General features: G+C 33.3%; 1 protein-coding gene across 3 annotated transcripts in view; it reads left to right on the forward strand.

The window, feature by feature from the left end:
* Positions 1-12,031, forward strand: part of LOC125061815 (NAD(P) transhydrogenase, mitochondrial-like) — a 37,278-nt gene that overhangs the window by 4,226 nt on the left and 21,021 nt on the right. For all 3 annotated transcript variants that reach the window (XM_047667422.1, XM_047667424.1, XM_047667423.1), the window contains exons 3-7: positions 568-722; positions 2,159-2,299; positions 3,029-3,151; positions 3,883-4,070; positions 11,567-11,722. In XM_047667422.1, the coding sequence (XP_047523378.1) occupies positions 568-722; positions 2,159-2,299; positions 3,029-3,151; positions 3,883-4,070; positions 11,567-11,722 (763 nt within the window). The remainder of the gene's footprint in view (positions 1-567; positions 723-2,158; positions 2,300-3,028; positions 3,152-3,882; positions 4,071-11,566; positions 11,723-12,031) is intronic.

The raw sequence follows: 12,031 nt of genomic DNA on the forward strand, positions 1-12,031 counted from the left end.
TTTAGATGTAAAATTAAACTATTACATACATTATTATTTATTATTATGTATTTAAACACACTAGCAGCTTAATAAGCTGGGCGCACCACCACCATGTATTATGAGATTTGGAGAAACTATCCAATCTATTTTTAAAGGAGTTCAAAGATGGTGCACTGATTACACTTTCCGGAAGCCTATTCCATACATGTACAGTAATTAAGTGTTGTGTCTTCATTGCGAGTTAATCATTTTGAAGAAAACTTTTGCTTAATTTTGGCTACAACTTTACTAGTTCTCTTTGAATAGTTTTGCCTCTTTGTCGTACTCTCCTTATACTTACACTTGTTTGAGTCTAGTTCATATAACTTTTTCCTGCATAGGATTAGATACTGGTTGCTAAAACTTGTATATCTTGAGCTATATACATTGGTTCATTTTTAGAAAGTAACAATTATAAAAGTATTTACATGAGCCAATGAAAAAGAGTAAAAAACTACTTATATTATCTAAAAAATTCTATGAACTGAAATATCAGAGTTATTTTACAATAATTTGGTGATACTACTATCTTAACCTTTCTTTCAGAGTGGCAATTGTACCAGCGGTAGTTAATAAATTAGTAAAAAAAGGTTTTAATGTAAATATAGAAGAAAATGCTGGTGTCTTAGCTAATTTTCCCAATAAAACATATGAAGAGGCAGGAGCCAAGATAACAAATTTACAAAATGCATATCAGTCAGGTAAACTAACTTGAATAATTATATATTTTCTGTAAATAGGTTGATATTCCTTAGCCGAAAGGCATTTTAAATAAAAAACCATTTAAAAAACTGTAACTTATACAATATACTGATTTATTATTTAAAAATAAACATGATGTTATAAAAACGTCATTATAGTCCTTTTCATGAAAGAAGTCCCCCAGACGCGGCGCTGCAATCGCATAACGTAATGTTGCCATTTAAGAGTAAAAAATTTACATATTTTATTTACATTTAGCAATGTTATTTATCAAATATTATTTTCTGCATACTTCGATGAAACAATATTTCTGTTATGTAAAAATAATATTTTTATTTACTTATATTAGCGGTGTTCTACCTACATACAGGGAAAAGATGAGAAAATAGGGTAAAGAAAAGCAATACAATTTTTTATTCAAAGTTTTATTGCATAATTGTTGGGTTACAATTTTTTTGAAGTACACGCCGCTATTATACCTTCGTTTGTAATTCTTGTTACAGTTTTCTCTGACACACCTGCAATTAAATTATGAACAATTAAAAATAATAGTAACTTTAAGTTTATAATGCTTATGTAATATGTAATAAGTATATGTTTTAATTTCAGTTACCTAGTTTCATCACGTTATGTATTTATTCAATTTTGTCGCAAAAACGAATTTATATCATAAAAGTCCCATCAATACAGCAAAAAATTATTAAATGGCAACTCTAAAAAGTACCCGTTATGGCGCCAACTCTCTTCCGAACATTGTTTAGTGGTTTTAAAACACCTTGATTCTTATGTTCCGCTTCACAGAACTCTTTCACCTTTATATCATTTCTCGAGCCGAACTTTTTACAACTTTTGGCATTGCAATCAATCTTTAAAATGCACAAAGCTAGTTAAAAATTCACAAATATCTACCACAACAAACGAACTTGATAACATCGACGAATGACAACATTGCCGACCTGTCAAATTTAGTTCCAAAAATCACCGCGGGACTTCTTTCATGAAAAGCACTATACAAGTTATTGCAGAACCTTTTTTTTTTATGAAAACAAAAAAAAGGTTTTAATCCACACTTTATTGTGATAAACAGCTATTATAAGTATGTAATGGTGATTCCCAGAAACACCTACAAATATATTAATTAATTAAGTTATTTATCATTTAAATTCATTAAAAAATTATCTATCATTCAGTTTGACTAAATTTTTTAAACTAAATTATTCTTAGGATTTTCAATCATAATATAGGATCTAACCTCCTTTGTTAATGGCAATTATCTTACTTAAGTACTCTTTTGTTGCTTTCTGTCTAGTTGTGTGTCTATGTGAGGGCTAGATCAGAGTACTTTAGTTAAAATGCTACTATTCACCAGATTTTATCTGAATAAGGCAATAAATAAGTTTTTTATGAGTTAATTCCTACACATTTTATTTTGTAGATATTGTGCTTAAAGTTCGTCCGGTTGCATCAAATGAAATCCAAAATATCAAATATCAAGGAACGCTTATATCATTTTTATATCCCGCCCAAAACCAAGAGTTGATTAAGGAATTATCAGCTAAGAAAATTAATGCTTTTGGTAAGTACATTTTAGTTTACTTTAAATAGCAAATGGCGATAGAGACAACTCAATGTTGTTAAGTAATTAAAAGATTATTAATTTGCCTTTTCAGAAGTTTGCGTAAAACAGATATTGCCAATCTTTGTAAGAGGCTGTCTATAAATACTATAGAAGTGTGGTCCACTAGCCTTCCATTGTAGAAAAAATATAATTAAAATATCTTAATCTGTGTGTTAGACAAAGAGCTCATTTGGTTTTAGGATAAATTGATATACATAGATAAAAATTTAATTTCTGTTTTATTTAAATATATAAATATTTTTCTCATATTATGTTTCACATTTTAAATCAGATATTTTAGTTTGTTAGAATTGTGTAAGTATTTATTTATTTAAGCCTAATATACCAGAAATACAAAATTTATACATGATAGTTTTTGTTTTTCATAACATAGGAAAACTCATAAGATTTCTTCCTGAGTGACCTGATCATTTTCTTGGTTTTTCTTTGAACCCTTTCAAGCATACTAATATCCTTTATAAAATAAGGATCCCAAATGCTGTAGGCATACTCTAATAGTTGTCTTATGTCACATATATATATCTTTAAGAGTGTTCTTATCACCAGTATAACTAATTCTCTAAACATTATTTAGTGGTAATGGAGTATTATTTGGGTGTGACAGCATGATTTTTAAAAATTGTTTTTATTGTTTTGTGAAATTATTCGTATTATATTCCTTATCAGCTATGGACTGCATACCACGAATAAGTCGAGCTCAAGTGTTTGATGCTCTCAGCTCGATGGCGAATGTGGCCGGTTACAGGGCTGTCATAGAGGCAGCAGCACACTTCCCAAGGTTCTTCTCAGGTATGTTGATAGGTTTTGAAGTTATACTTCTTTTGGCGCGTTAGGGAAAAATTATGAGAGTAAATTTTTATGATGTGCGTGGACACAGTCACAAAAAACCGACACCCTGAAGTTATAGTCAACATTTTAAAATAAAAAATGTACATTTCTTGCATTATGTAGAATTCAGTGGCGCTACAACCTCTTTAGGTCTTGGCCTCAGATTTTTGAATCTGTTTCATGATCATTTTTAAATCTAATAGGCAAGTAGGTGATCAGCCTCCAGTGCCTTACACGCGCCGTCGACTTTTTGGGTCTAAGTCATGTCGGTTTCCTCACGAAATCCATGTGTTTTAAATTTCAAATTAATCAGTCGGTAAAGTGACGGATTTGATAGAAACATGTGATTTTTCTAGAAAACTGTGTAATTTAATGTTATTAATTTTATTTTGTTTCAAAACAAACCCTTTTGTTTGCTTGTATGCCAATTTTAATAATAACAGAATATGAATTAAAATAGTTATGACAAAAACCAACATGATTATATTATTTTGAAATGGCTGCCCTGTAAAGTTTACTATTGGTCAGATCCGTCACTATTCTAAGACTATGACGAAACATCTTTCCCACATAATGGGTACTTTTCGAATATGTGTTTCACCTATTTTCCATCTATGGTAACACTGAGCTACTATAATGGAGATAAAGTATGTCGGGTGTTACTTAATTTTTAAAGTTCATATTTTTTCCAGGTCAAATGACAGCAGCTGGAAGAGTTCCACCATGCAGAGTGTTGGTAGTGGGTGGTGGAGTTGCAGGTTTAGCGGCAGCTGCCCAAGCGAGGTGTATGGGCGCAGCTGTTAGAGCTTTCGATACACGACCAGCTGTTAGGGAACAGATAGAGAGTCTTGGTGCACAGTTTATCACTATGGACATCAAGGTAATTAGATTTTTAAATGTATGAATGTTACATTTATTCACAGAACAAGATAGACTGCCTATAAACATATACTATATTATAGTATATACACTTTATAATCTAAATATTAAAAGTGATTTGAATTTGGAATGTGGAACAAAATCTTGAAAAAAAAAAAATAGCGGTCCGAGGCGTTTGTCTATTATCTTTGTCCCACGAGATTGTTTATAGTCTATGGTCTATAAACTTAAGCCTGGCCGGAAGACGCATAAAAATACCAGAGATAGAATGACATAAATGAACGTTACTGGTTGTCAATAATTTCCGCGCGCTATAAAAATACTAAAAACTAACATAGACACACCGCACGCTTATAACAACATTAAGCTACACTCTCAAATTCATACACAGACACACAACCATTCACATACTCACACATTCACGCATTCTCACTATCTTAAAAAAACTGTACCATGTACCATGGAATGATTGTTTAATCTAGTTTAAGTTTAAAGGGACGGACTCCCTAGTGTGGCGATAGATGAATTTTGTCACAACCTATTTCTGTTAGGAAAAAAAAGGTTTTATTATTACCATTAAAGGAAAAAGTCCAACGCTACATTATTTTAATCTCAAGTGACGTATTACTCGTCCTCAGCGTTAAAAAACAATTACAATAGCAATTGCATTTTTCCAAAGACAAAATATCTTCTAATACCTACGGGAGCGTTCAAATATTAAGTAACGGATTTATCCTTTCATAAAACGTTACGATGCGGGGCGGCGATTGAATTCCGCGTTATTGTTATAGTAATTTATGCAACTGTCATAGATTAGAGTTGCATAAACTACTTTATTTACTCTCATGGCTATAGGTACATTAAATAAAATGCAATATGAAAGAAACAAAAGTGTTATTGGTGTATTGGCTCGGAACCAGCGCGTTGCGCTTCAAGATTCAAGATTTGAATCCCAGTAGTAAAGTGTCGAATTAATAGCAACGCATTTTAAAGTGACGTAATAATAAAAAATAATCGCTAATTTTAATGATAATTTAAAAGTTACATCTGGTATGACCTTTTGGGGTCATTCACGCTACAAAATAAATTATTAATAGTAATGATAACCGACTTTATTCGGATTATGTTATTTTTATATTAAAATGGTGACAATTTAAAATTAAAACATTGGTACTATAACCCCTGGTCTTAGCCTGATTTTTGTGATCATTTTCTTAATAGGCAAGATGATCGACCTCTCAGCACACAAATGTCGCATATGATTTTCTTATTTGGTGATTACGTCAGCAGTTTGCAGCAGCTTGAAAGCAAGATGCATATTCTAGGATTTCTACAAAAACTTAATACGTTTATGTACTATTATTTTTGAGAGCTTTTCTTACTTTTTCTGACAAGACGGGGGGGGGGGTGGGGGGTGGGGGAGGGAATTTGCAGTAAATCTGCTTACGTAATACTTGAATCGCTCCTTGCGAGTGTTAATAAGTCCGTTGGTACACAGCTGGGAATCGAACCTACGACCTCAGTCACTAGGCCAACTTCTACAGCATGTTCCCTTTAGGACCAACTTTAAATATACCCTTAATTTTTATAGTACAATCGGTTTGGCAATATCAAATATTTATTTATTTATAAGTTTCAAAACAAAATTTTACACACATACACATCAATTATATTAGAACACTAGTGGACCCGACATACGTTGTCCTGCATGATATTTCAAGCAATTAGTAAAGCAAAGTATGAAAGTACCGACTGCAGCGCCATCTGGCGGGCTGATTTGTGAATCTAAACCATTCCCAGATCCCCTTGAACACACACAAAAAATTTCACACTCACAGAAGAATTATATATATAAAGATAAGCAAGCTAGCATGGGAAAAAAATTAACTAGCAACTAAAAAAAAGTAATAATAACTAAAACTAAAATAATAATAATCACAAATATGAATTAAAAATACATTCAAGTTGTGTAAAATAGCTATTGTTTGATTGTGTTGATGAATTTACATACATTACTCAATGGCCTAATTTTATCAATGATTATATTTAACTTATTTTTTTAGCTTTCTTTTCTTTTATATCTATTCCTATTGCCTTTTGTACCGGGAAAGTGTTATCATTTTTCCTATACGTTTTACCTTATGTATGCCTTTTTTCGTTTGAGTCCAGGATATAACGAAGCTATGTAGTATTCGTTAACATCAAGAGTTAATTCTACACGTTTGATTGTAATGGATATGTTTGATAACTGACACTTAACCACAGACAACTCATGACTAGATGCAATGGAAATTTAAGTGTTTTATAATGGCTTTTGTTCAATCAAGTTACATATACTGTTTTGAAAGGCATAAGACTTGACACAAATGGTTCCATAAACCCCATTTGTTGGAGCTTCTGCTGACTTTGCAACTGGAGAACTACCAAGTCTATGTTGATCGGATCATTGTGCCTTGTTGTGCTTTTCGTCGGGTGCTGTTGCTGAATCAGTCGCCGAGGTGGTCCTGCAGTGTATGGAACTTCTTCTCTGCTGTGCTAATTGGCAAGTCCAAGCTGTGTATAAACGATCTTGCACATACACAGGATGTCGATCTTGTGATTCAACTACCTGGTGATACAATCTACCAGTCACCACAAGCAGAACCAAGAAGAACCTGAGCTTCCTTTGGTGACGTACTAAAAAAACACGGTTCCCTTTTCGATGTCCAGGGAATCCTGAGCGTCCGCCTCCAACACCACATTTAAAGGCATGTTACTTCTCATTTAGGATCCAGGTTTAGTTTCAGCTCCGTAGAAAATAATGATGAACCAGTGACTCAAGTATTTGAAGTTATACTTCTTTTGGCGCGTTAGGGAAAAATGATGAGAGTAAATTATTACGATGCGCCGAACACCGTCACAAAAACCGACACCCTGAATTTAGAATAGTCAACATTTAAGTTTTGAAGTTATTCTTTTGGCGCGTTAGGGAAAAAATATGAGAGTAAATTTTTACGATGCGCCGAACACCGTCACAAAAAACCGATACCCTGAAGTTAGTCAACATTTTAGTATTTTTCTATTGTTAGTGTCGTTTTTTCTTCAGACGTAGAATAAAAATTTTGAAAATATTTATATCTTGTTATGCCAAAGAAGTATAACTTCTAACGCGTGTTATGTACAGTACACACAGTACACACTTCTAATTAATTTGCGATATTTGTTTTAAAATAAGTGTAAATGATTTGCTATTTTAAAAGAGTACCGAGAGTTCTTTACCCCGGCTTTTTCTCTCGGCCTACACCCTCTGTCTTCTTTGCCGATGAGTAGGGATGCCTACAAATTCAAATTTAATGACGTGGAATAAGTGATACATGTATCTTATGTTCCATAATAAACATAATTTATTTTTTATTTATTTTAGTTTTTAGTTTTTTTTATTGACATTGCGATCTTTCAAAATGTGTGTGCAGTGAACATCTATGGGTGCTATCAAATGTCATCTTAGTGCCTTGTCTATTGAAAGGCGAAAGTGAATTATAGACGATAAATCACCCGTTGAATCTCAATTTTAAGTCTTAACCATCGCCGTTCAGTTGCCTTCCTTTCAGTCTTCTATAGATTGCCCCATTTAAGTACAAGTGATTTCATCCCCTTTCAAATAACGCTCATCTAGAAGCACTCTGGAGTTTCACCCCTTCGTTGTTGACATCACCAGGTGCCGCACTGCACGATTGGGGTCTTTGTTTCCTGTAAAAAGAAGTAAGGAGTCCTACAATTGAACTTTTTTTTTATGTAATAGGAGGCAAACGGGCAGGAGGCTCATCTGATATTATACCGCCGCCCATGGACACTCACAATGCCAGAAGGCTCGCAAGTGCGTTGCCGGCCTTTCAAGAATTGGTACGCTCTTATCTTGAAGGACCCTAAGTCGAATTGGTTCGGAAATACTTCAGTGGGCAGCTGGTTCCACATAGTGGTGGTGCGCGACAACTCCTTGCTCTTTTCATATTCCCTAGACAGTTTAATATGTTTATTCAAGCGGTTAAACAGCTCAATAGGCCGCATTTCATTTAATATCAGCTTGGATTATGGCCAGTTCTGTATAGAAGAATATTTTCATATAACTCCGTGATAAACGTTCATATTGTCTTTTATTTGTATAGACTTCAGAGTCAGGCATTTGCATCTAAAAGCTGTTCAAATAATACAATACGAGTGACGTTGAGTGAATGAGTAAATAACATAATTAGCAACGCTATAAACAATGATTAAATGACGGATTGATATAGTACATATATGTTATCACAGCAAAATTTAATTGAAAATCTCGTGAGTAAATAAATTAACGTTGATAAGAATCCAGCTGACCCGCGAGTTCAGATTATAGGTTCACAGCATAAGTACTGTAACCCAAACAAACGTATTGCCCTTTATTGCCTGCTTGTTGGCCTAGTGGCTTAAGCTTGCGACTCTCATACCTGAGGTCGTAGGTTCTATCCCCGGCTGTGCACCAATGGAATTTCTTTCTATGTGCGCATTTAACATTTGCTCGAACGGTGAAGGAAACCGACGTGTCTTAGACCCAAAAAGTCGACGGCGTGTGTCAGGCACTCGAGGCTGATCCCCTACTTGCCTTAGATTTAAAAATGATCATGAAACAGATTCAGAAATCTTAGGCCAAGACCTAAAGAGGTTGTAGCGCTACTGATTTTTTTTCTACATTCTAGAATGTGTATGTATTATCTAAATAAAATAAATTATTATTATAATAACGTACGTTTAAAATGTATTGAATTTTGACCTACCAGTTCTAACAACCCGAAGTGGTCAGTCCAATGTTCTATTGTATTTTCCAAATAAAAATGTGCGTGTACTAGTGTACACACGTTAGATGTGAAACTTCTTTATGAACTTATTTTTCGAAAAATTATCTATATGCAACTTTACAGAAATTGGTTAAATTAAGTTAAATTAGATAAAGTTTAACAAAAGGCTTTTAATATCACATACTTGAATACAAATAATACAATTATTTCATTTTACCTTATTACCACTAAGATTATTACAGAATTTCATAAATTGTAATAGAATTTTTAGTAGGTATCATTGTTATCGTTATTATACATTTTTGTTATTAATGGTTTAGAATCTCTTTGAATCAACCGTGGTAGGGACAAGAAAAAGACGCGCGTAACGGTCAAATGTGACGCGTAACCGAAACATGTGACGCGTAACCGAAAAATGTGACGCGTAACGAAAAAATGTTACACTAAATTTTTTTCCAACCCCGATAAAAAAGTTTCACTTCAATAAAAAGTTATTTTTCCATTTATTTATTTTCAAATTAATAAGAGATAAGGAGAAAAATATTTTCGCAAATATTAATTTAGTGCAGTTATCTTATCATGATACTTTATTATATTTAATCGTTGATTTTTATCCAAAGTTAGTAAATATTGATAAAAATATACAAGGTGACATTGTGTATTTTTGTTCTAATTCCTTATCGGTAAATATGCCCATTAATCGATACTTTAAGAAAGAATTGTATTCTTAAAGGCATACAACGCCCTCTGGTCTAAGGACTATACCTTGACATCATGTGCACTCGTTTGATTGTTCTATAAAACACAAACGAAAAATGTTATATTACAATTGATGAGTGGGATGGTAACGTAAAGAATACGGTGTAGTGAAATTATTTCTGCTCCGTATAGGCTGTGGTGTGCGGCAAGGCGGAATGTTGTCTCCAAAATTCTTTAATCTATATATAAATGACCTGATCGTCGACCTCAGTTTTCCTGTTGGCTGCAGGGTCGGTAAGAAAAAAAAATATGTTTATTGTCGAACATAAGATACTGGTATCACTTATTTCACGTCATTAGATTTGAATTGACAGGCATTCCTATTCATCGGCAAAGAAGACAGGGTGTAGGCCAAGAGAAAAAGCAGGGGTAAAAAACCCTCGGTACTCTTTTAAAATAGCCAATCATCAAACAACACTGATTTTAAAACAAATATCGCAAATTAATTAGAAGTAGCTATAGTACCTATACTTAGGTAGCATCAGTATTAGTTTATAGCTATGCAGATCATTGCTAACATTTCCTTATAACTTAAATAGATAATTGATAACTTAACTGATATTAGCTAATATAGCATATATAATAGCTTACATAACGCACGTATAAATTTTATTAAAATACCAGCTGACCCGGCAAACGTTACGTTACGTAACGTTACGTTAGTTCAATAAAAATAACTATCTACTATAATAAAAATAGGGGTTGATCAAACTCCACTCTTGAACATAAGACTTTGACACTCTCTTTGTTAAATCTTTTATTGAAACCCAGTTACCCTTAGTACTAGTACCTACCATTACTGAAATGCCTTTTAAAGTTACTACTAATAGGCCGTTTCTCGTTCGGTCGGTCGGTTTAATAATCGGTTTTAGAAACCCAGCATCATCTCACAAATACACAATAAGAAAAAAATCTTCCAACTCAAACAGATCGATAAGTGAATTTTATACTTCTGCCTTTTATAAAAAGAACTAGACCCGTCGAACTTCGTTTCACCTTACAGTCTAATAATATCGTGTTAACTTTAGTTAAACTTATGTTAGGATTTCATGATGGTTACCATTAATACAACTTTTTTTGCAAATACTGAAATGTGTTATTGTTTGCCATTGCGAAAGAAGAATGGCAGTTTTACGCTTCGCTCTAGCGCCAATATTGCGATACTGTATGTTAAAGCATTTTCTGATATACAAAATTTTTTTGATGAGGTAACACATGTCTCCGATCAAGATCAAAGCCTGGTTATGCATCTCCTCATTCACCTCAAGATCGGAATTTCTTGAACTGACACGAATTCGATGTAAATTAAAAAGAAATTTAAAAGAATCCATTCAAAAAGAGATAAGTAACATCAGTCCAGCCGATCGATTTTTTATATATACAGTGTTACCTCTTTATAACGTGATTGGTTATTACAAAAACCTCTCTATAACGTAAAACTAGTTACATACATTAATTTACTCTTTATAACGCAAGACTATTCTCTATAACGAACAAATATTTTCATATTTAGACATCAACAACATACTTAAGTGTAATTGTTTTTATAATTAGCTTACAAAACTAACCTATTGAGGTGCCGAAATTTCTAAGAAACAGCCGTCTCGCCTTTGTTATTGTTAATTGCATTAACACGTGTGCCATTATTCTTAGATTACATTGCCTATAGGTAATTTTGGTCTCAGTTAAACGCACCATCGTCACCTATCGTGTATTACATAGGCAAAGTTAACAGAATATATATGTTTAGAATAATTTACCTATTGATAGTAATAAAATTAGAAATTATTGTAATTGGTTAAATTTGTTTTTTTTTCCGTCCCTTCCTATAACGAAAACTCTTTATAACGAAAAATGCTTGGTCCCTTGAAATTCGTTATAAAGAGTTTACGCTGTATTTAGATTTGTATCTAGCAATACCAAATTACAGGAAGAAGGTGCTGGTGAAGGTGGTTATGCGAAAGAAATGAGTGACGAGTTTCTTTTGGCTGAACGTGCGCTGCTCGGCAAAGAGGCAAGGACTTCCGACGTGGTTATAACAACAGCTCTGATACCTGGAAAGCCTGCGCCGTTGCTTATTCTAGAGGTATTTTAAATTTAGTAAGAAATAATAATACATTGTTCAACTCATAAGTGTCTTTGCAATTGTACCAACCTAAAATTTCGCAAAACTTGACAGATGACAAAAAATGAGAAACAAAACAGTCAATATAATAAGAATATATAATAAAAGCTTTTATTGCTGTAATTACTTATACTAGTACAGGTACCGGCAAACATCTTGAACAAATGTCCTTGCCTGCGCAGTAGCGATTTTTAGGTATCACTGAAAGGGGGTTGACGTTTGTGTCCCGCGCTGCGCAAACTTTCCCCCACTCCCTTGTTTAATGTTCAA

This window comes from Pieris napi, chromosome 24 (assembly GCF_905475465.1).
Source record: "Pieris napi chromosome 24, ilPieNapi1.2, whole genome shotgun sequence".
In the NCBI taxonomy this organism is placed as follows: Eukaryota; Metazoa; Arthropoda; class Insecta; order Lepidoptera; family Pieridae; genus Pieris; species Pieris napi.